General features: G+C 42.8%; 1 protein-coding gene across 3 annotated transcripts in view; it reads left to right on the forward strand.

The window, feature by feature from the left end:
- Positions 1–25,974, forward strand: part of LOC310964331 (glutamate receptor 2-like) — a gene marked incomplete at its 3' end in the record, with an annotated part of 216,023 nt that overhangs the window by 97,425 nt on the left and 92,624 nt on the right. For all 3 annotated transcript variants that reach the window (XM_083937417.1, XM_083937416.1, XM_083937415.1), the window contains exons 4-7: positions 9,684–9,805; positions 18,262–18,336; positions 21,475–21,528; positions 22,729–22,887. In XM_083937417.1, the coding sequence (XP_083793543.1) occupies positions 9,684–9,805; positions 18,262–18,336; positions 21,475–21,528; positions 22,729–22,887 (410 nt within the window). The remainder of the gene's footprint in view (positions 1–9,683; positions 9,806–18,261; positions 18,337–21,474; positions 21,529–22,728; positions 22,888–25,974) is intronic.

The following is a 25,974-nucleotide window of genomic DNA, read 5'->3' on the forward strand; positions in this document are numbered from 1 at the left end:
TTTGAGGCCCTTATCTGACCTATTCAAAACTGGGGCAAGGATCAAAGCCCTTTTCAAGCTGTACTGCTTCCCGAACTCGATCCTAATTTTAATGGTATTGGTGACAACTGGATTCAGTGAGACCTTATGGGCAGTTATGAGGAGCGCTGAGCAAATGGTAGAATGCAAAGAGCAGGCGGAAGATGTTATCCCAGTATGAGGCCTGGGCGGGCAGATGTCTGCAGCTCCACCGCGGAGCCAACCCTAATGTTTTTTTGATACGGGCTGGTTTATTCTGCTGAAGGAAAATTATCAATGATCACATCACACTTTGGAGGTGGAGTTTGAAAACCTTAGCAAGGATTTTACAATCTACGTTTAAAAGTGAGACCGGTCAATTGCTGCCACATGAAGTAGGATCCCTGTCTTTCTTCAGGAGCAATGAAATAGATGCCTCATACAAGGTAACTGGCAATCTGCCTTCAATAAAGGAGTCATTGAACATTCTTGCAAGGATGGGAGCTAATAGCCTCGAGTATGCCTTAAAGAACTCGACTGTAAAACCATTGTGACAAGGAGATTTCCTTCTTTGCATAGACTTGATCGCTTCATGCGCTTCCAACAGAGGGATGGGTCTACCGAGTTCCCTAGTGATATTCATATCAGTCTGAGGATACGTTGAACAGTCTAAGGGATTAGGGGTCGCTGCAGTAATTGGGCTGCATTCAGGTATATACTGCAGTGTAAAAATCAGAAAAAGACTTGGTGACAATTACTGGATCAGAAATGTGGCTGCCGTCTGGTAGTTGAATGTTAAAGATCAGTCTAGAAGCGCTAGCTGCACTGGCCTGCTACGCCAGGAGTCTGCCTGCCTTATTTACCTGCTCAAAAGCTTTGTTTGGATTGTCGCAACTGTCTCTCCACTACGCGTGTCGTTAAGAGGCTGTGTTCGAATGTAGTAGTAGCCGTTTCTTATATGGGGGGGTGCATTTGTTTTTACTGTGTGCGCTAATTTGGATAGTGTAACCTGTGTAGGAGAAGATATGTCGTGAGTCACATCCTGCACCATGTTAAAGTCACCACCTATGAGAATGCGGTGACTCTCTGTGTTTGGGATTTTTGCAAATAAAAAACTGTTTATCGTCCCAGGTGGGCGCATAAACCCAAACTAAGACCACTGGACATTGCGTCCTTCAGTATCTAGGATTACATTTGTTGGTTTAAACAGGACCCTTTTATGAACGATGATGGCTGCCCCTCTAACTCTATTTGTAAATTTTGAATGGAATAAGTGACTCATCCATGCCCTCTTAATACGTGAAGAGTCAGCTGATTTGAGATGTTTGCTACAGAAACATCACATCCCTCTTAAGGTGGTGTAACTGTGTCAGAACCTTACAGATTTTGATCGTTGTTCATTCCCTTAGTTTTCCAGGAAATCAGAGGCATTCCAGGACCTGTCTTTACAGCATTAGCCATAGGAACAATAATAATAAGTTAAAAAAGGTACAGCATGACCCAATGTACTAGTGGAGGAAGAGAGGGGAAGAAGGGTAAAGCAGAACAACAAAAAGGAACCCAAACACATAAAACATAACAAAACAACGTAAAGGAAACGTGACAATAACATTGTGACCAATCTCTGGGCTACTCCCATAGAAATAAAACACCAACTGATCTTTCCTGCTCGCAACTAACAGCTAAACTGAGCTTCAGGGGTCTCCTCCTTTTACAAACAGTATTTGACCTCTTAAGTTACGTGAGCGTAATAATAATAATAATAAAAACTATTTTCTAATAATAATGATGATTCAGAACAGACAGTGAGTGCCTTAGGGAAGGCAGGCAATGAAGGCATTTCTCCACATCAAACAAGATGCATAGAATGCCTGTCAATATGAAGCCCCGCCGTCCACCCTGGGCCAGAATGCATACACTGCACTGGTGCAGGTCACCTCCGCATATCAGCGGAGGTGCCTGGCTGCAGTAAAATACTTCGACCAAACGAGTCACAGAAAATAAAAAACTTCAGAAAACCCTATGGCGGTGGGTGATACAAATTTAAAACAAAATAAAATATAGCTGTGAAGAAGATATATAATAACAAACTGAAATCTACATGTGGACGAGCTTCCAGTACCGGGCATGAAGGCCGATTAAAGATATTCTGAATTCACATAATAGTGTAAGCAGGCACAGAAGGAAAGATGAAAAAACAATTAAAAGAATATCAGAAAATACCGGATCACGAGTCAACATGTCCATAGTGTGTTAAAATGTCCATTTCACGATTCCTGTTCATAAATCTTAACAGACAGAACAGGACTGTAACTACCAACGCTACGGTCTAAAAATAAACTCCGGCCAGTCCGGGGCTGGCTAAAGCACGCTATACAGTTGGCACCACATCAACTCACGGTTATCCAGATAACATGACAGTGGCTCGTCTGTGATGAAATCAACAGCCTCCGTGGTCACCAGGTCTCTTCTGTGCGGGTGGATGCTATGAAGGTTTAAGCCTCAGTGACCGAAGCGGGCCTCTGGTCAGCCTTATAATGACTTGCCGTGGCCCCTGCCCTGGCTTCGGCTTCTCGGCTAGCGTGCGGTAAGAGTACAGTGGCAATGAAAACCTTCCCTATAACATGCAGGTATGTCGGACAGACCCAGCTCTATGGAGGACAGTCATCTGTCTTGACTGGTTGGGGAGGAAGAAAAGGAGAGAGAAAGAGAGAAAAGACAGACAAATGGACAGAGAGAGACAAAGACAGACAGACAGACACACTTCCAGAGATGCAAGCAACCAAAGAGTAACACTAACTATAATATTATCTATAATAATGTGACTATGACTTACATGATAGGGCAGTTAATAAAGCAGACTAGTAGAAACAAGCAGGTGATAGAATATGACAATGATGATAATTATGGTGGCAAACATGATCAATGATGAGTAGTGGCAATAGCAGCTTTGATACAGCGAGACATACCACTGATGGTGTTTTTATGGCAACAATTTTTATAGTTTATTAGACTAGTGAAAGTATATATGACTAATAGTTATAGTAGTAGCAGGAAGTGTCATGCAGGACCACGGTAGCAGGCACCACCACGATCAACAGACCTGCCAGACAACAAAGCACAAACAACTCCGGGGGAAAGAAGTTGAATTTGTAACATACATTGATGAGACATGAATGATACAAACAGAGAGGAGAAAAGCTCAGAGTATCAGGAAAAGGATTATCCCCCGGCAGACTAGGCCTATAGCATCATCATTAAGCAGAACAAAATAATTTTAAAAATAACAACGTTGCTAAGTAATTGTAAGCCTTAGCTGTAAGCTTTATCAAAAAGGAAAGTTTACTCTTAAATATGGGGACAGTGTCTGCCTCCCAAATAACACTTGTGAGTTTGTTCCACAGGAGAGGAGCTTGGTAGCTGAAGGCTCTGCCTCCCATTCTACTTTTGGAGACTCTAGGAACAACAAGTAGCCCTGCATTCTCAGAGCACAGCAATCTAGACGGGTAATACGGTACTATGAGCTCTTTAAGATACAACAGAGCCTGACCAATAAGAGCTTTGTAGGTAAGGAGAAGGATTTTAAATTCTATTCTAGATTTTACAGGTAGCCAGTGCAAAGAAGCTAATACAGGAGAAATACTTTCTCTTCGATTTGTTTTAGTTAGTACACGAGCTGCAGCATTTTGGACCAACTGGAGACTCTTAACAGACTTATTGGAGCAGCCTGATTATAAGGAGTTTCAGTAATCCAGCATAGAAGTATCAAATGTGTGGACTAGTTTTTCTGCATCTTTCTGAGACACAATGGGCCTCCTTTATCAAACGAACGTACGGCAGAAAAACGTGCGTACGACCATTTCCTGGCGAATGTCGGCATTTATCAATTTGGACGTGAGCGGGAGCTACGAACAAATCTCACGTCTGGTCTGAGGTCATGTACGCACATTTGAGCCTGTGGATTTGCGGTGCAGCACAGCAAAACATGGCTGAAAATATTGAACAAACCTCAGCCGTCATTAAGCATAAGCAGTCACATATTAAGAACAGATCAAAACGCATTCTTAAAACGAATAAAAAAAATAAAAATTGTGGGTGGAGTGATTGATTGTACTCATGTGCGTCTGAAGGCACCATCCATGAATGATTACGCATTCATCAATCGCCAAAACTACCACTCGATAAATGTACAGGTGATTTGTGACGCCAAGCTGTCGCTTTTAAACGTGGTGGTCAGGTGACCAGGGGGAACACACGATTCTTTTATATTTCAAAACAGCTCGGCTCCAGCCCCCCGGGACCCCGACATTGAATGAATGAATGAATGTGTTGGCGCGCGGCTGCAGCAAGACGCACTGCAGAGCCAAAGTCATCTCCTCGGTTCGTGGCTACCCTCGATAAATTGCATTAAATCACGCAAGGTATCAGATGATTAACATCTTGGTATGGTTCTTCTAGATGACAAAGGTTATCCTCTTACGGAATACCTAATAACCCCGGTGTTGTGCGGTAGAGTAGTAAATAAACTACTCCTATAGGTGGAAACAACAGCCTTCTGATCCAGAATATCACCTATAATGCGAGGGGGTGCATTTCACAGCAGGGGTGCTGAATACGGCACACCTGTCCAACAGTGCGCACAGGCGCACACGGGTCTCAGTGGAGCGCTGCCTCGGTTTGACTTCCTCCGTTATTCTTATACAGCGTTTTTATGGGCCCCTTTTATTCCACTCTTAAGACTGACAAAAAGCACCTCCTTATTTTGCTCCATCTCGGATGTCAGGATGCCGATCTGTGTGTCGGAAAAGTTTCTTTTCTAACCAGCGTTCTTCCTCTCCATGTTTGACCTCAGTGGGCGACGCCTCCGAACCAGGAATATTTAAGGGCGTAACATGTTAAAGAAGATCGAATTCAGCCGCCGCATTTATCAAGGCCCGCTCATTCATACGCTGAGATTGGTCAGATACGAATGTTTCATAAATCACACGTGGGTCCTTTCCTACGACCAATTCTGCGCTCAGATCTGCACCCGTTTCCACGCAAGTTTGATAAATGAGGCCCATTGTTAGGGTCTAATTTTCGCAATATCATGCAGGTGAAAATATGCATTCCTTGTCGTTAATTTCATGTGAGAACCGAAGGACATATCCTGAAAAATAACACCCAGATCTTTAGCTATTGAGTTTCGGAGGCCTTCAGGGCCAAGTTCTATAACTTCAGTTTTATCTGAGTTTAACATCAGAACATTGCAGGTCATCAAGCTTTTTATTTCCTTAATGCATATTTGAAGTTTAGCTAACTGATTGGTTTCTTCTGGTTTGATCGACAAATCGAATTGTGTATCATCAGCATAACAATGAAAATTGATGGAGTGCTTCCGTATATTATTTCCTAAGGGAAGCATATATAAGGTGAATAGAATCGGTCCAAGGACAGAACCCTGTGGAACTCCGTGACTGACTTGAGTGTACATGGAGGATTTGTCAATAACATGTACAAACTGAGATCTATCTGATAGATAAGACTTAAACCAGCTTAATGCGGTTCCTTTAATGCCAATTAGATGCTCCAGTCTCTGTAGCAGGATGCAATGGTCAGTAGTGTCGAAGGCTGCACTAAGATCTAGTAAAACAAGTACAGAGACAAGTCCTTTGTCTGAAGCTATTAGAAGGCCGTAATTTTTACCAGTGCTGTCTCAGTGCTATGATTCGTTCTAATGCTTCGTTTTCTGACAGAAAGTCCTCAAATAACTCATTATTATATAAAAAGTCACACAGCTGATTGGCGACTAAATTCTCAAGGATTTTAGAGAAAAAAGGAAGGTTAGATATAGGTCTATAGTTGGCTAGTACCCCAGGATCAAGACTGGGTGGGAAATAGTAGAGGATAATTTGTTAAGATCAACTGTAGAAAAGCAGTCCAAAAATATATCAGGTCGTAAAGTTGATTCTAAGGTTCCTTGGTTTGAAGAAATATTGGTGACCCCACATTAATTTTAGTGACCTCCGATTGATGTAATCGGGTGTCGACGTGACTAGCAATCTTACCATATTTACGTTTATCCTTAGCCAGCAGTTTCAAATAGGACTCAATGTCGCCCGCTCTGGCCCCTGGGACGCATTTTACTATGGTCCCTGGTGTCGCTTAGTTCACGTTGCACGTGTTGTTTCCTCAGCAGGTGTGTCACTGAGTGGAGAAAAGTTATTTTTGTGATGTGAACGGGCAGATGGTTAACCATGGGCTTCGCTTTAGAGCTATGCTTTCCTCTCCCCTCACCCAGGAGCACCCTGGCTGCTCAGGGATTGCCAGGGGAGGGCTAGCAGAAGCTAACGCTACACTGTGTGGCTTTGCACCGGCTAAAGTTATAGGTGGCTGGCTAACTACCGTAGCACAAGACTGAGCTTCCATGGTGCAGAGCCGTGCCTCTAACTCACTGAGTATCACCTTCAATGCTACAAATACACTACACTTATTACATTTACCATTATCACTAAAGGAGGCAGAGGAGTAGCTAAACATAAGATACTCCGAGCAAGAGAGAGATCGGGGGAAGCCATCACCAGCCATGAAGCTAACTGCTAAGCTAAAGTGGCTAACAGATAGCGCGTAACGTTTAACACTATGGAATTAGCGAGAAAGCGGCTGAAAGAAGGAGAGCTGTGAGTGCTCGAGTAGAACTAGTGGATGTTTAAATGTTCAGCTGTGGTGAATATTATAGCAAAAACAGCTGAATTTAGTGAGAGCAGCAAAACAGTGAAACAACACGTGACCAACACACAAGCACCGGAAATTACGTAATACGTCACTGTAACACTTCAGCACATCCTCGTCCTCGTCATCCACTAGCCAAAAATGTTTATACTGGTTAACAGTTGTCTTTAAGAACATATTGTAGGTACTTTAGGTTTAATTTGATCAATAGTGTGACTATCAAATGAAATATTTGACAAGGAAAATTAATAAAGAAAAATTACTAAAAATTAATAACTTTAATTTATCAAAAAATTCACACAGAGAACCTATTAAATGTAGGGCCTTGACTCATGTTCAGAGTATGAGATTGAGTATTCTCAATAAACTTATCGTTAATCAAGTAAATATTAGTTATCACCAATAATTATCAAAGATAATAATAAAAAATTACTCTAGTTAAACCAGAGTTCCTCTGGGCACCACTGTCATAGACGGAGTGAAAACTAATATAAAAGTCTCATTAAATATATTAAACTACTAATTAAGGGTTGAACACCGATACATGTAATAGTTTAATTAGTTGAAGGATTTACAAGTTACTTTCTTAGTAGAGGCTGGCTCATTCATCTTTGTGTAATAATAAATAAACAGACATATGGTAAACACAAACATTTATTAACAAATTAATAAATGCAACAAACAAAACACAATAAACTAACTAAAGCTAACAGCAAATGTGTGTGTGTGTGTGTGTGTGTGTGTGTGTGTGTGAGAGTGTGTGTGTGTGAGAGAAAATAAGACAAAGAGGAGAGGTGGGGGCTTGGACCCCTGCAGAGAAGGTGTGAACATTTGAGTTACACAAAGGCCAGCAGCTTGAAATCTCAGTTCTTATTCAAGTTACAACAAAGTTACAGTTCTATCTACCCGTTCATAAAGTCCTATAACATGTAGTGATGACCAGTTGGTGGCTAGTTACCAGTCCACGAGATGGGAGATGTTTTGCGTTGCTTGATGCCAGTGGCTGGTTGAAGAAAGGAAGCTGGTTGAAGAAAGGTTCTTGTCTTGGTTGTTGCTCTTATGCAAAAGAGGACTCAGATCAATCTTTGTTCTGCTCAGTTGAGTGGATATCCGGTTGGTTAACCTTTGCAGGTGATCCTACGCCATAGGCCAGGTTCAGGGCCTAGGGACAGCGGGCAGCTGGTCACTGGATCCAGCAGGAGCACGTCGAGTTGAGTTGGTAGGTTCAAAGAGAGAGATCCGAGAGAGAGAGAGTGCAGGAAGTCTCCTACAGTTTTATAGACACTGGTGATGTCATCACCAGAGGTCAGGTCAGCCAATGACAGTTTGCGGTCTCTTGAATAAATCACACCTGGGTGTGACCTGTTGTGGGGGAAGGTTACATGGTTGGCCTGTGTTTCAGCAGGCTTTGGGCCTACTTTTAATCAAACTGAAAGTTTGAGTTAATCAAGAAAGGAACAATCATCTTTGGGGTGCCAGTTGCACCTACAATATTAAACATTGAGCCTCTTCTGCTCTTTCTTTCAGCGAGATAAGAATTTATGTGGGTTGCTCAGGGCCAATAAAGTGTCAGAGGCCTCTGTGGAACGTTTGGGGGGTTGAGTTGGAGAGTGCAACAAAACTCTTGAGAAAATCTTTTCTCCATTAGTTAACAGATACATTTCACTTTTTGACAGTGTCTGTCTAATGACCTTGACATCTTTTTGTTCACTCTCTGGTTCAGAAAGCCCTCACTCAATGAGTTTAAGTATCTCTCAGAGGGTCAAAGAATCAAAGACTGGAGAAGCAGGGAGGGGGAGGTGAGTTCAAAACACTTGTACAGTTCTGATAAGGCATCAGAGATTTCTGATCAGACTGGCATCTAGGGGTGTCATCACAAATTGTGCCCCATTCTTGGATGACGACATATTTAATTAAATGTTATTTACAGTACCAAATCATAACAAAAGTAATCTCAGGACACTTTACAGAGTAGGTATAGACCACAGTCTATGACTTATTTGTGATTTACATAGACCTAACAATTCCTCTGTAGAGTGCACAGTGGCCACGAAAACCTTCCCTTTAACAGGCAGAAACGTCAGACAGACCCAGTTCTATGGAAGACGGCCATCTGTCTTGACCGGTTGGGGAGGATTAAAAGGAGAGAGAAAGAGAGAAAAGACAGATAGATGGACAGAAAGAGACGGACACAAAGACAGACAGAGAGGTACATTTTGGAACATATTGCAGGCATCAAATTCAAAATGAGTGAATATTTGCAAAAACACAATAAAGTTTATCAGTTGAACATTAAATATCTTGTCTTTTTAGTGTAATCAATTGTATATGGGTTAAAATCATTTTAAAATCATTGTTTTCCTTGTATTTTATTCACATTTTTACACAACGTCCCAACTTCATGTAAATTGGGGTTGTATAATTTATCGTTGATTAATTTATATTTTTAGTTGATATTCTATAAACACTGCTAAATAAAGTCAAATAATAATGAGTGAAATCATCTCTTTCCTATTGGATCAGACGGAGAACTGAAAGCAACAACTCAGTTAGCCTGACAGTTAGCCTTCCCTGGACCAGGTTAGTTTGCCATCATAAATTGCCACAGTGAACTTGAACTATGCTGAAGTCGCTTGATGGAATTGAATCAACTAAAACCTAATCAGACTAACAGAAATAAGCCTGATTAATTTCATAAGCTCACTTTATGGTACATGCCTCAGTTTGAATATTTGATTCAGATTTCTTACAATTCTGTTGAACTTAAACCCTATCTGATATGCACGGCAGCGAAAGACAATGCAACTTCTTTAGTATGGCTACAGTGCATATCAGATAGGGTTTACCCTTGCAAACTACTGTACACTAGAAGATATTTTTAGTATTCTAATTGCACTAATCGTGTGTGTGTGTATGTGTGTGTGTGTGTGTGTGTGTCTGTGTGTGCTTGTGCGTGTGTTTTCATTTGCATGCAGGTCTTTCTACTCTTCAGGTTATACTGGACACTGCAGCAGAGAAAAAATGGGTTGTCACAGCGATAAATGTAGGGAACCTCAAAGATGAGAGGAAGGATGAAGCCTACCGCTCCCTGTTTCAGGTATTGATATCCTGTTCATACGCAGCATTGCACACTGTTTATACACCCTGCATTTTAAAATACACACAACAAATAGCATGGTCAAAGGGCGATACAATCATGACTGTGAGTATAGTGTCCACGTGGATATTGTCGACCTCCCACCCAGCAAAATGACTTCCTGACAATTGAAATGAAGTGATTAATGACAATGGATGAATGTATTAACTCCTCTACACTAAAATGAGAGTACTGTTCTGAGGCGGGGCTCACCCCAGACAGGACGCTAGCCTTTATTTTAAATGAATTAATTAAAGGTTAAGTCATTCACACTGCTCATTCAATTTAACGTAGGGTCTGTGTAAGTTTTGACAGTTTTTTTCTTTGTTTTAAAAAAAACCCAGAGCTGTGATAGATAGACAGACTACTTACCATACATGTACAGCTGCCAGCCATGAGCAGTTGTACCTGTATGGTTCTTGGTCCATGATAATATTTAATAATCATTTATAGAATAGAATAGAATAGAATAGACTTTATTGATCCCACAGCGGGGAAATTCACATGAGCAGTAGCTTACAACACAGACACAGACAACACAGACCCTTAGTTTACATAAGGTAAACAAAGATAATTAAAATAGAAGATAAAAATAAAAAATAAGAATAGAAAATATACTATATACAATATACAACAATTTACACTATGTGTCATAAATATGAAGTGGAAAACTACAGTGGATGGAAATACTAAGTACAGATGTTACAAATATGCATTACAAAAGTGACTTGTGATGATGTGGAAGTGTAATTGCACATGGGTGAATTGACAAAATAAACATAACAATCATTACAAATTATTATTGTGCAGTCTGACTGCGGTCGGGATGAACGACCTGCGGAAGCGTTCTTTTTTGCATCTCGGATGCAGCAGTCTGTGGCTGAAGGAGCTGCTTAAGGCTCCCACAGTGTCATGGAGGGGGTGAGAGGTGTTGTCCATGATCGATGTTAGTTTGGATAACATCCTCCTCTCACCCACCTCCTCAATGGAATCCAGGGAACAGTCTAGGACTGAGCCAGCTCTTCTGATCAGTCTGTTTAGTCTCTTCCTGTCCCTCTCTGAGCTTCCACAGCCCCAGCAGACCACCGCATAAAAGATAGCAGACGCTACCACAGAGTCATAGAAGGTCCTCAGAAGTGCCCTGCACACTCCAAAAGACCTCAGTCGCCTCAGTAGATGGAGGCGACTCTGGCCCTTCTTGTACAGGGCGTCGGTGTTGTGGGACCAGTCCAGTTTATTATTGAGGTGAACACCCAGGTATTTGTACTGCTCCACCTTCTCAATGTCCAAACCCTGGATGTTCACCGGTGCTGTTGTGGGAGCCTTCCTGCTGAAGTCTATCACCACCTCCTTCGTCTTGCTGGCGTTGATGAGCAGATGGTTTGCCTCACACCAGGCGACGAAGTTGGCGATGACGTCTCGATACTCCAGGTCGTCCCCCTCGGACACCCGTCCAACGATGGCTGTGTCGTCGGAGAACTTCTGGAGGTGGCAGCTGTTGGTGTTGTGGCTGAAGTCTGAGGTGTACAGTGTGAAAAGGAAGGGAGCGAGCACCGTACCCTGCGGGGCCCCTGTGCTGCAGACTACCACATCAGACACACAGTCTCGAAGCCTCACGTACTGCGGTCTGTTGGTGAGGTAGTCGATGGTCCATGCAGCCAGGTGACGGTCGACTCCCGCCCCTTCCAGCTTCCCCCTGAGCAGCGCTGGCTGGATTGTGTTGAAAGCACTGGAGAAGTCGAAAAACATGACTCTCACAGAGCTCCCGGCACTCTCCAGATGTGTCAGGGACCTGTGCAGCAGGTAGATGACAGCGTCATCCACACCGATGCCAGGCCGGTACGCGAACTGCAGGGGGTCCATCTCACTGTCCACAAGGTGACGCAGGTGGGAGAGTACGATCCTCTCCATGGTCTTCATCAGGTGGGAGGTAAGGGCTACTGGCCTGAAGTGGTTCGGCTCCCTGGGGTGAACAGTCTTTGGAACCGGAACCACGCACGATGTTTTCCACAGGAGTGGAACTCTCTCCAGACTGAGGCTCAGGTTGAAGATGTGCAGGAGCACACCGCTGAGCTGATCTGCACAGTCCTTAAGCAGTCTGGAGTTGATGCCGTCAGGGCCAGTAGCCTTCCTCGCCTTGGTTTTCCTCAGCTCCCTCCTCACCTGGTCTGTTGTTATGACAAGGCTAGGGGAGGGGCTGAGGGATGGGTAAGGGGGGAGGAGGTGAGAGACTTGGAGTGAGGATGGTGTAGTTGTCGCTGTTGGAGAGGCAGTGGGATGGAATGGGGGAGCCGACCAGGACAGCTGCTGTGGAGAAGGGGGAGCATGAGGGGGAGGGAAACGTGTCGCCATCGAATCTGGTGAAGAACTGGTTCAGCTCATTCGCCCAGACCTGATCACCTGATACAGGGCCCCTCCCACTGTCCTTGGAGTGGCCAGAGATGGTTTTCAGGCCTCTCCAGACCTCCCTGGCGTTGCTCCCCTTTAGCCACTCCTCCAGCTATTATCATGCTCATTTTGAGAGGTGCTGCACATAATTATTTTATGACCTACGACAATGTTGCTTATATCAGATGAACGCTCTGTCGTTCATTTAATTTGGTTAATTTGTATTGTTGTGTCTGTAACTATTGATTTGAAGTAATCTATATTGTCTGTTGTACCAGTCATGTTGAATGACTCACGAATGACCAGTCATGGAATGTTCCTCTCCGGGGGGACAAAAGACAGCATAGGGACGCAGAGCGTAAACGCCATGTCCGTCAGCTGCCACAGTATCCTGTCATGCCCACAGCAGGAGCTGTAGAAGGCCATATTCTGAGATTCTGGCCCAGCATAACGACCTGCTGCCAAACCACTGCTCAGATAATGACCACATCATCTCTGACCGCAGCTCAGAATCCGATAGTGACAGCACCTCTGAGTGTCTTTCTGTACACAGCTACAGGCAGCTTTACAGCCCTGAGCCACGAGTGAAGAAGAACTTCAAACAACAGAGCTCCAGAGTCCGCTCCCCACGGTTCTGTTGGTAACAGTCCGTCTGTACTGATAGTAAGATTAATGCAAGCTAAGCAGCCTTACTTCTTACTTCTTACTTACTTCTTACAGTTAAATTGGTAAACTTTGATTTGTTAGCAGCCGCAGCAAACTCAATAAGACTTAACACCTTGTACAAAGTTTGCATATACACTTGGATCAGCTCCTTGTATTTTGTAATAAGCCCACTAGTAAACACTAGTCTAGGAAACACCTCATGATTGACACACCAGTCATACACCTGTCATCATGCAACTGACAGCTGCATCTCAGCTGCATCACACCCTACCACATTTACATAACTCACTAACCTGAAGAGTAGCTGAGAAACAATGTTTATTATGTATTTCCTATAGTGCCATTGTCATGTTTAGATTTCGTTTTGTAACTTTTGTTCTTGCATAGCCGAGATATAAGTAGTGTTTAGCCAATTCCCAGTTGGTGAAATAACTGCCCAAAATGTTACAGACACTAAATTAACTGACAAATGAACATCTATGGACTGTGAAATATGCCCTTAAACCCGCACATCAGGTGCAGTCTCAAGGACATCTGGGGAATATGTAGGTGCAACCGGCATCCCAAAGATGAGGAGGCCTCAAGGCCTCAGCCTGATCAAACAAAGGGAAAGACTAGGCCCAAAAGCCTGGCAGCCTTTGTTCCTGAGGGCATGGTCACAGACAAAAGCCTGCCATGCAACTCTCCCCCCCAGGTCACAACCAGGTGTGAACTCCCCAAGGGACCCCCAAACTGTTCATTGGCTGACCTGACCTCTGGTGATGACATCATCAGTGTCTATAAAACTGTAGGACACTTCCTGCTCTCTCTGTCTTGGCCTCTCTTCCTTGGACTCTTTCTTCGAATCTCCACACTCAACTCGACGCTCACCTGCTGGATCCAGGGACCAGCTGCCCGCTGTCCCTTGGCCCTGAACATGGCCTTTATTGAATAGGATCACCAGCCAGGTTAACCAACCGGTTACCAACTCAGCTGAGCAGAACAAAGAGCGATCTGAGTCCTATTTTGTCTAAGAGCAACAACCAAGACATCTCCCACTGATAAATAATCACCAACTGGGCATTACTACATGTTATAAGACTGTATGAACGGCTAAGCATAGAACTGTGACTTTGGTAAACCTGAATAAGAACTCCTCAGATCTCCAGCCTGCTGGCTTTAGTGTAACTTAATGTTCACATCTTTTCTGGAGGGGTCTAAGCCCACACCCTTCCTCCCTCTCTCTTTGTCTTATTCACACACACACCTGGAGAGGTGTGATTGTGAGGAACGGCCTCCCTGATCTAAATCTGAGCTGTTGTCTGATATTAGACTTCTGTGCTAGTCACGGATTGTCTATAACTAACACCATGTTCGAACATAAGGATGCTCATAAGTGGACGAGTAGTGCGGGTGAACTGGGAACATCTGGAGGAGGCCCCTGTCCGAGAGATCTTAAAATCACACCTCGGGCGTAGCTTTTCTGGCATCCCTGTGGAGGTTGGGGGCATTGAACTGGAGTGGGCAATGTTCAAAGCTTCCATTGCCGAAGCTGCAGCGGAGAGCTGTGGCCTTAAGGTCTTAGGTGCTTCAAGAGGTGGTAACCCTCGAACACCGTGGTGGACGCCGGTGGTCAGGGAAGCTGTCTGACTGAAGAAGGAGGCCTCCGGACTCCGGAGGCTGTTGCAAGGTACCGACGGGCCAGAAGGGCTGCAGCCTCTGCTGTGTCAGAGGCAAAGCAGCGGGTGTGGGAGGAGTTCGGAGAAGTCATGGAGAAGGACTTCGGGCGCCGTCAAGGTTCTTCTGGAAAACCATTCAACAACTCAGGAGGGGGAAACGGGGAACCGTCCAAGCTGTTTATAGTAAGGACGGGACGCTGGTGACCTCAGCTGATGAGGTAATCGAGTGGTGGAAGGAGCACTTTGAGAAACCCCTTAATCCGACTAACACGCCCTCTTTTGTAGAGGCAGAGGTGGAGGCTGATGGGGAACCATTGTTAATATCTCTGGTGGAAGTCACTGAGGTAGTCAAACAACTCCACAGTGGCAAAGCCCCAGGGATTGATGAGATTCTTCCGATATGCTGAAAGCTTTGGGTTTGAAATGGCTGTCTTGGTTGACACGTCTCTTTAACATTGAGTGAAAGTCTGGGACAGTGCCAAGGGAATGGCAGACAGGGGTGGTGGCTCCCCTATTTAAAAAGGGGGACCAGAGGGTGTGTGCCAATTACAGGGGATCACGCTACTCAGTCTCCCTGGTAAAGTCTACTCCAAGGTGCTGGAAAGGAGGGTTCATCCTATATCGAACCTCAGATTGATGAGGAACAATGCGGATTCCATCCTAGACGTGGAACAACAGACCGGCTCTTCACTCTCGCAAGGATCCTGGAGGGGGCCTGGGAGTATGGCCATCCAGTCTACATGTGCTTTGTGGATCTGGAGAAGGCATATGACCGGGTCCCTCGGGAGATACTGTGGGAGGTGGTACAGGAGTATGGGGTGAGGGGGGCCACTTCTGTGGGCCATCTAATCTCTGTACACCCAAAGCGAGAGCTGTGTCAGGATGCTCGGCAGTTAGTCAGATTCGTTCCCGGTAGGGGTTGGCCTCCGCCAGGGGTGTGCTTTGTCACCAATCCTGTTTGTGATTTTCATGGACAGGATATTGAGGAGTAGTCGTGGTGGGGAGGGGTTGCAGTTCGGTGGGCTGCGGATCTCGTCTTTGCTTATGGTAGATGATGTGGTCCTGATGGCATCGTCGGTCAGTGACCTTCAGCACTCACTGCCTAGGGAGGTGTTCCAGGCACGTCCAGCTGGGAGGTGGCCTCGGGGAAGACCCAGGACTAGGTGGAGAGATTATATCTCCACACTGGCCTGGGAACGCCTCGGGATCCCCCAGTTAGAGCTGGTTAATGTGGCCTGGGAAAGGGAAGTTTGGGGTCCCCTGCTAAAGCTGCTGCCCCCACGACCCGACCCCGGATAAGCGGTTGAAGATGAGATGGGATGAGATGAGATGAGATGTCGAATGATGCAAATATCTGTTTGATGTTACTGACACTGTCAAATTGTACAGAAGCCCTGAAAGGCAAGGTGAAAAAAAACCAATTTGGGGCATTGTTTAGGAGATAAACTTCGTGGCTTAATTAGTCTGTTTTGAAGGCCGTGCCTGATGCACAATACAAAGGGAAGTGAAAGTTCATCCAAATGCAGCATAAACAACATGTTTTACCTTATTAGTAAACTACATGTCTAGAAAACATAATGGGACTGTGCCGGTTTGGATTAAACAGTGTAGATATATGGTCTGATGGATTGTGAAGAGAGTGTGTGTTCCACATGGCTACTTGATAGGTGGGTTGGTGGGTGTGTGTGTTAGTTTGTGTGAAAAACTTGCGGTGCAGACCGTGATGTGACGACACCGCCCCCACTGAGGAGGAACTATGAAGAACTCAGCTCAAATATTTTGCTAATTCGCAACAATGTCAAAGCTTGAGCTAACCGTTTTCCTGTCAAATCTCCTGCATCAGTAAATGACGCCTGGTTCTGGTTGTTTCGGAATAAATCCGTGATTTTTGACCGTTTCGATGCACTCTCCTCCAGCATCCACTTCTTCTTCATTCAGGCCTTTTCAGCCCCTCCTTTCTACTTTCTCTACTTGCCCTCCAGCAGGTGTAACAGAGCAAATCAAACACACAAATTAAATTCCTTTTCCTATGTAAGAAAATCCACTACTTTAACCTTGGATAAATTGGATCATTGGATAAACGTGGAGCGATATGCAGTTCCTATTTTCCCATGAGGCTTTGCTTTGACCATTCTACATTAATTTATGTACAAAAAAACTAATTCAATCATTGGCCATTTTATATTTGTGGTCATGAAAGTTATGTAAAGTCCGAATAAAAATAATTAGATCAGGATAGGAGGCTAAACAAAAATCAGTAGGCTGGATTAATGAGACTGAGTGTGACACTCTAGCAACCATGAGTGAGATGTAGAGAGACATCAAGTGTTATATAGTGATTGGACTGTGATTGTCTGTATGGTTTATAGAGATCTTCGAGATTTTCACAGGAACATTCTTGATTCTGAAGAGTTTTAACTCAATGGGCCGGTCATGAACATCACACGGCTGCGCAGGGCAGTCTGCAGGCAGGTTCACTTGAGCTTATTGGCTGCCGGCTGACCGGGAAATCTCCCTGTCGTCCTGCTGGCCACGCCGCCGCTGATACTAGGCCTACTTCATACTTCTAATTCACTCCTTTTCTGAGCAAAAATACTTTTTACTCAACTACATTAATTTGCTAACTTTAATTTCCAGTTCATTTGCAGATTCTGATTCTCAATACAAAAAATTTAAATTATAATTAAGAAAATACAATATACAGTACATCATATATATATGTATAATCGAACGCTGCGACGATGACGGGCAGGAAGCTCGGCAAATCATTCTATTCAGACTGAAAGAAATGATTGGTCAGACTTTTTTCAGAAATATTTGAGAATTGAATCTTTAAGCTTTAACACCTGGTGGATTTATTTTACATTCTAATGTGCCATACACTTATTAGGAGAATTTTAAGATACAAAAGAAAATTGTCAACATGCCAGGAAGGGAATAATTGCTTTAAATGTGAGAACTTTTATGTTACTTTCTGTAACACATAAGTTAATAATCTATTTCATTTTTGGTTGTGTGGAAATGTATTTGGTAATAGCTATAGTGGAACTAGAGACAGTGCTGTGGGATAATTATGCACTTATTAATTTCCCACTAAAGGTCAAATCCATCCAGGTCATTCCATAAAAAACTCCAGAAATTGAGATGAGTGGAGTTAATGAGCAGTTGTTCATTTCTGGAGGAAATTTACTAGAAAAATTTGACTGTATATTTAACATGGATATTTTGGCATGTTCAGGTGACTATATATTTCATACCAGATTACATTGTTCTTTTCAGGAACCTTTTTTTTAAAGAAACTATAGCTACATGCCACTTTCTGTGTTTAAAATTAGTATGATACTATAGAATCTGTGAAACAAAGCGTTAATAATAGGTTAGTGTGTGTAAAGGATTTTTTTCAGTTATTGGTGTCTGTGATTTTTTGTGGAGGTGCATTTACCAATACAAGTGAAAAAAAATTAGGTAATGCTTTGACAGTTTATCGACCTGTCTAGTGTAGCGGGCAGCATGCAGCTGCATGACTCACTCTTTACTGCACCTCTCCTCCCTCAGCCAGTCACCAAAATACAAACTGCTGCAAGTAAGGAAGGGACCTTGCTGTGCCTCAGGAAGTTACCACTTGGTGTTTTCAGAGCTATGTTTAATGCTGCAGGTCTTAATAACTATAAGACATTTGATGTTGAATACTTATTTGTTTTTCAGGACCTGGAGATCCGTAAGGAGCGACGCATAATCCTGGACTGTGAACAAGACAAAGTCAAAGACATCATGGAACAGGTTGATTCCAGTCTTTTTACTACTACTACTACTTCTACCACTAATATGAGTAATTATGTCCATCCATCAACCATAAAACTTCCTCTACCCTTTCAAAGTGCTACTGATCCAATCTCTGCTGTATATTAAGTCAGAGTATTCCTCTCTGCAACCTGCAGTATTATAAGCAGAGGTGCATCTTGTGAACGAGCAAGGTAGCCAACTGCTTGGGGACCCAGGTCATTAGGTGGGCCCCCCAAGGGCTCCAAAACAATGTCTCAAAATGTGACAACTTCAGTCACCCTCTCCTCCCCCTTAAACAACCAACGGGTAATTTGCAATGACACAACAGAAGGAAACCTTACTAAAGGAAACTTGCATGATTCCTATTCATACGCACAGAAGAGGGCTGTAGGTGCAACCGGCAGCCCAAAGATGAATGTTCATTTCTGGATTTATGTGAACTTTCATTTTGATTATGAGAAGGCCTCAGCCTGATCAAACAAGGGAAAAGACTAGGCCCAAAAGCCTGGTAGCCTTTGTCCCTGAGCGCATGGTCACAGACAAAGGCCTGCCATGCAACTCTCCCCAACAGGTCACACTCAGGTGTGTACTCTCCAAGGGATCCCCAAACTGTCAGTCCATTGGCTGACCTGACCTCTGGTGATGACATCACCATCAGGTCTATAAAACTGTAGGACACCTCCTGCTCACTCTCTTTCTTGGACTCTCTTTTTTTGGTTCTCTTCGACTCTCTTCTGCGGGATCCAGGGACCAGCTGCCAGCTGTCCCTAAGCCCTGAACATGGCCTATATGGAGTAGGATCATCAGCCAGGTTAACCAACGGTTACCAACCCAACTGAGCAGAACAAAGTGCGATCTGATTCCTCTTTTGTCTAAGAGCAAACAACAGGACAAGAACATTTCTTCAACCAGCTTCCTTCACAAGGACCAGCCACTGGCATCGAAGCAACGCAACTTATCTTTCCCATCTCATGGACTGGAAACTAACCACAAACTGGGCATTACTACATGTTATAAGACTGTATGAACGGCTAAACATAGAACTGTAACTTTGTTACAACCTGAATATAACTTCTGAGATCTGCTGGCTTTTGTGTTACTGAGTTTAATACAGTCTTTATTTGTATGGATTTTGTTTGTTTTATTTTTGTTTTCAATGCGTTTGTTTTTAAAATTAGATCAGATTATTCCCCCCACGTGTAGCTTTTTAGAACAATCAATTCAAATGGGTAGATATAAAAACATGCCAGCACAATTTGTAATGACGCACACTCGCTGATTTTCTCATGGTTCATTTAGATCTCTGTGTACAGGGAAATAAAAAAGCGCAAGTTGCTGCAATGTCCAGTTTCTCAAATGTAATTGGTGCTGTTTGCGCTCATGTAGCTATAAGAGCACCGAGTGAGAATGGAAATGCTTTCATTCATCTCTTTTTTAATTATCGGCCACAGTCTGACCTTCTGATGCTGCATTATTTGTGTCTGCAACATGTTTTGTCATTATTAATGCCCCACTGTGACGCCAAGCAACATGTTTTCCTTTTTTCCACCTCTCCAACAAGAACATCAAATTCAAATTGATTGTTGTGTCTTTTTTTGTTGATCTCTCTGTGTTTTTTATGATGTCTGTTTGACTGAATATTATTATTGAGCATTTACTTTTTATAAGCATCTATGGGCGTGACATGAAGCCGCTAAAGCTACGCCACAGAGCCATGTTTGCTGCTAGCAACTGTCCGGGATTTGTCTCTTAATAGGAGATCAACAAAAAAAATTCATGCTGAAAAAGACTGTGGGGTCCGATTTCGCCGGAGTTACACTTAAAGTACAAAGACAGAGAAAAGCAACATCCGTAACATTGCGCATCAACCATCTCCGCCCATCTCTCATATCTATCAGCGCCTTCATCCTTGTAAATGCACTTGTCACCTCCCGTATAGATTACTGCAACTCTCTCCTCTCTGGTCTACCTCTCAAACTTCTCATAAAGAATTATTATTATTATTAGTTTATAATTATTATCAGGCGCAACGTTAGACCTGAGCATTCGGGGCTATAGCCCCGGATCTCTTGGGAATAGCCCTGGACCTCTGTGCCGTCAAAAACAACCCCACAATGATGATGAAATTAGCCCAGTACATTGTTGCATTACCAGCCACCTTGTCGCAGTGTAAACCGCAAAATTCTGCCGTGTCCACACACTGACAAGTGTCTTCAAAATCAAACTTAAAGCAGACTGACTTGCTGGTGTTTCAGTTTAACGAGTGAGCCTGTTAACTGGAGACTTTCAGCTGAGTGCCTCTGCTGTTGCTGCAGTGACTGCAGATGATGAAAATAGAATTATGGTTTTAAGAGAGATACTAATAGACTGTATAAAAAAAGAGATACTCTAACATATGTTTTACTACACCAGGGTGACAGGTACATGGCTGGTGGCGCACCGGGTCACTCGTTAAACCCAACCGGTCGGGGAGAAAATGTCTGTCGGAGCAGTGATAACTTCTAGTTTGCAAATTTTCAGGAGTCCTGCAGTGGATTCAACCTGGTCCACTTGACATCGGGTTGATCATCGACACTGTCATCCAGTCCTTACCAGTAGCCCTAACCGAACGGGAGTCACATGACCATTGGTCTTTCCTTTCCTTCTTGAACTACGTCACAATTGCATCAGCCCAATTTCAAAAACCCCCGCCTGAAAAGGACTCTATCTTCTGGGCTACAGCCTCTGCTATTCATGTTGTGCACATACAATTCACACTCCAAGTGGATGCCCGATGTAGGCCACAAAGTGTTATTGTTCAAAAGGTTTGCTTTTTTCATGAGCTTTTACTTTGATATTTTTGCTCTTGACAAATGCCAGTGTCGCTGTCTGACTAAAATTACTTTTTTACATCTTTCTGACTGACTGACTAACTGACTGAAACTTAAGGATTAAGTGTTCCTTCAATGGTTGAGAATATTATCCTTTCTCTTGAGCTAAATAATCCATTTAAAGCACATTATCCTATGTAATTATGAGCTGAAAATTGGACTGTTTTCTTAACTCATGAAAACCTTTTGGAGATAAAAAAAAACCCCAGCAATTTGTGACTTTAGTTTTATAGTATTGACACAGCCGATACTCTTTTCTCATCAGGTGATCACTATAGGCAGGCACGTGAAGGGATACCACTATATCATCGCTAACTTGGTGAGTCGCCGTCTGTCTTTGATTCAACCTGACCAAACTATGCATGGCTGAGGAATGAAGATATGTAGTAATACATGTATATATTACAGTCATCAACTGGCTGTCACCTCCAAACAAACTACAACAGGTGGACATTAGAATCAAGTAAAAAGCCGGAGTCAGGCAGTTAAGAGGAAACACATTTACAAACTAATAATTTTGCAAGAATAGCTGCAACAATAAGGCTCAGTAGCATCAACGCTGATCTGGCAGTGGGCAATTACTGTCTGATTGGCATACAATAGAGCAGTGAGCAGCCTAAGTGGGTCACAATACAAAGGTCTATTTAAAATTATTGTAAGCAGGTGGGTAGCACATTTCAGATACATGGTTTAAAAAAAAAAGGCAGAGCTTTTGTTGCCAGATTAGATGGTGTTAGCATAGCAAGCCATAGCCACATTATGTAGAGGAAGATAAAAAAAAGAGGCCTGCATTTTTAATGTTAATTCTTGTGATTGGTTTCACAAGCTTACTTTGTTGGTTGTTCTGTGGCCTCCAGTAGGAGGGCACAAACTTGTGGCTAAACAAAGTCAAAGTGCCACTGATTGCAGAAGCACTGTACTGGCTGATAATAATTACTCAAAAAGATAGTAGTTCAAATATATAATAGAAAGTGTTGGCATACAGTATTATATACATTCAATATTCATTCAAGAAACCTTAATTTATCCCCAGGGGATAATTAAAGGTAAGTCACGTTGAGCAGACATTGTACTATGACAAAAAAAAGAAAAGGGTTACTAAGAATAAATAGATAAATAACTTATGAACCTAAGTGACAAAAATAAACAAAGGACAACAAATATGTTCATGATAAACAGGTGCAAATAGGCAATGAGGTAGATTGATACCTAGTGCAAATGTGATCAAACGTGTGTGTGTCCACGTTATATTAAGTGGTATGTGCAAATGTAACTTGTGTGGGCATGGAAAATTGTAAACTATAAATTAAAACATGTACTGTATACCTTATACCAGTACAAAACACACACAAAGCTATATCAGTAACAGGCATATGCACTTTACTTTAATTGACTGTGTTTTAATAATATTGGTCAATTTCTCCAGACAGACTTCAGGCATGGACAGAGGCTCCATCAAATCCTCTTAGAGAATAAAATATGCTTGCATGTACATTATTATATACATTTTCTGTTACAGGGTTTTGTAGATGGCGACCTCTCTAAAATCCAGTACGGAGGAGCGAATGTGTCTGGGTTTCAGATCGTAGATTTTGATGATCCTGTGGTGGCAAAGTTTGACCAACGATGGGAGGCCCTGGAAGAGAAGGAGTATCCTGGAGCTGATCTACGGATTAGGGTAAGATTATGACATTTAGCATAAGTCCATAGGCTGGTTAAAACTATTTTAAATTGTCCCAGTAATGAAAAATGCTGTGTGAGCAAGATTCTCATTACCTGGAGCTAGTCAAAGCAGTAGCAATGCTATATTATCCTATAATGCTAATATACAGTAAGCAATACTAATATTGAGTAAAACAATCTAATTCAACATAATCTTTTGTTGCAAAGCACTTTCCAATGTTTGCTGCACACATTCTACATGCTTTAGACATGATATAAACTATTGTTTGGGCTCTACAGTTCAAAACTCTGTTGCCACTTTGATGATTTTTTATCAACAAGAGCAAAATCAATCAATCAATCAATCAATCAATTATACTTTATTTTCCAGAGAGGAAATTCTTTTACAAAAGAGGGTATGAAGGGGATACCTTCTAAACCATCACATACAACAGAAAACTTGAAACAGTTTGCATATTGGGTGAGGGAAACACGTCAGCAAGGTTTCCCATGCAGACAGGCAGCCCGGCGGCAGCTGTCACAGGCGCACTTGCAGACCATGCCTGTCGCCCATAATGCCAGAATTCCTATTCCTATGTTAATTATGGCAATGTTTCACACGTCTTTGTGCCTGATAGAATATAAAGATGAAGTGATCACGTTTTTTTGGTCCTGATTTTTAGGGACCCAGATATGCACAACAACCACAATAATAACGTTAACAACTAAAATAATGATAATAATATAATTCAGATAAATTAATTGAAAAGACAGACAGACAGACCCAGGGATGCAAGCAACCACAGAATTAACAATTAATGTAATAATATCTATAGTAAAGTGAATATGACTAACAATAATTATGGCAGTTAATATATTATAATGATATGAATAGTAGAAATAATGGCAGTTAAGGTAATAGAAACATGAATAATAATTAATTGTAGCAATAAAAGCTGTAATACTACTAGAAATCCACCTAACAGTTGTTAATATTAGAACTAATAGCTAGAGATGAGACGGATATCTGGTACGGATAAAGCGCTTTTGCAGAGTACCAATATTATACGAGTAATAAGAGTCAATATCTGTGCCCGGATAGAATGGAAATCCTCATTGCATTAGGTAGCTGACAGCGCCCCTCCCCTGTGTTGTCTCGCTTTATTTTTTATGAAGCAGATGAGGCGGGATCGCTGGTCTTTTTGTATTTTATTGAAAAGCTTCGTACATAAGAGTTCAGTGCTACCATCCTTGTTGTTTGGTCTTTCCATGTTGTTGATTGCTGACGTTTTTTTCTCGGGTCTGGCTTCACCCCCTCTTCACTGACAACATCCCCCACAAAGTGTTTTAACTCCAAACTTATGGAGCAAGACAGCTGTCAAAAAGATGTGTCCATGATTAAAAGATTCGTCCATGATTCTAACCGCTTTCCGCCTTATGCTTTGCTGACTCTGTTCTTGGTCACGTGCAATTGTTTACAACAAAGCATAAACATTACCACATGTATATTTGTGTAATGTCATCTTTCATAAACAAGAGATTAGGCGTTACGGTGCACGTGTGTCGCAGTGCTGCAGAGACGAGAGCTGGGACACCGGGTCTGAGGCTCCATTCTCCACGTAATTAGTCATTTATTTAACCAGCACTGTTACTCTGAAGCAGTTTAATCAAGGTAAAAAAAAGAACCATAAGGAAAATATCCTGCATAGTTCCACCGTAGCCACTTTGATCAGAGCTGGTCACCAGCAGCGGTCTAATAAACAGAAATAACAGACCGACATTGATAACACTCAATAAAGCCCTATAAGAGTTATTATTATTTGCCTGCAGTCATCAAGTGCTCAACACTTGAGCACTTGAGATCAGGTGCACTTGAGATCAGGTGCTCAAGTGTGGTTTGCAATGGCCCAGACTGTAGTAATAGTAATAATAATAATAATTATAATAATAATAATTAATAATCATGTAATAATTTATATTTGTTGTATTAACTTGCATGCTAATGATTGGCGTATACAGCTCTGGAAAAAAATAAGAGACCACTCCCAAAATGATCAGTTTCCCTGGTTATACTATTTAACACACACACAGAACAGCCATCTGTTTCAAGTACTTATGGCTGCAGTCTGCGGGAGGACTTACCGGATGTAGAAATCTTGTAGAGGTAGAGTCCATGCCTGAGCGCAAAGCACGAAACAACACGAAAAAAAGTCAGGCACAATGCACAAAAAGTTTGAGCTTAGGAGTTGTGTCTCTGCTGGAGTCTTGCACTGGGCTCTACGGAGACGGGACCTAAGCTGCTGGAAGTGTTTCTCTACGGCTCTTTTTAGCTGTGCACCCTCTTTCTCCTGCCCATGACTCGATTTTGGTAGGGTCTAAAATTATGAACATACATTTTTTTAGTACAGGGTCTCAATATAATTATGAGCCTTATGATTATATCCAGAACATTTTTCCAGAGGTGTGAGTTGAGGATCTCTCGGACAGGGGCGTCCTCCAGACGTTCCCAGTTCACCTGCACTACTCGTTTGGGCTTGCCTGGTCTGTCCAGAATATTCCCCCATCCTCTGACCCAACTCATCACCAGATGGTGATCAGTTGACAGCTCTGCCCCTCTCTTCACTTGAGTGTCCAAAACATACGGCCTCAGATCAAATGATACAAACACAAAATTGATCATCACCCTTTGGCCTAGGATGCTCTGGTACCATGTACACTTATGAGCATCCTTATGTTCGAACATGGTGTTCGTTATAGACAATCCGTGACTAGCACAGAAGTCTTATAACAGATGACCATTGGCCGTTCCTCCCAATCACACCTCTCCAGGTGTCTCCATCATTGCCCATGTGGGTGTTGAAGTGTCCCAGCAGGACTATGGAGTCCCAAGAAGGCTGCATACTCTGAACTGCTGTTAGGTGCATATGCACAAACAATAGTCAGAGTTTTCCCCCTACCACCCGCAGTTAAAGGAGGCAACCGTCCACTGGGTTAAACTCCAGGGAAGCTGCCAGACTGAAGAAGGAGTCCTTCTGGAATATGTTATCCCAGAAGACTCCAGAGGCAGTTGCCAGGTTGAACCTCAGATTGAAGTGGAACAATG

Source organism: Echiichthys vipera, assembly GCF_963691815.1.
Source record: "Echiichthys vipera genome assembly, chromosome: 2".
NCBI lineage: Eukaryota > Metazoa > Chordata > Actinopteri > Perciformes > Trachinidae > Echiichthys > Echiichthys vipera.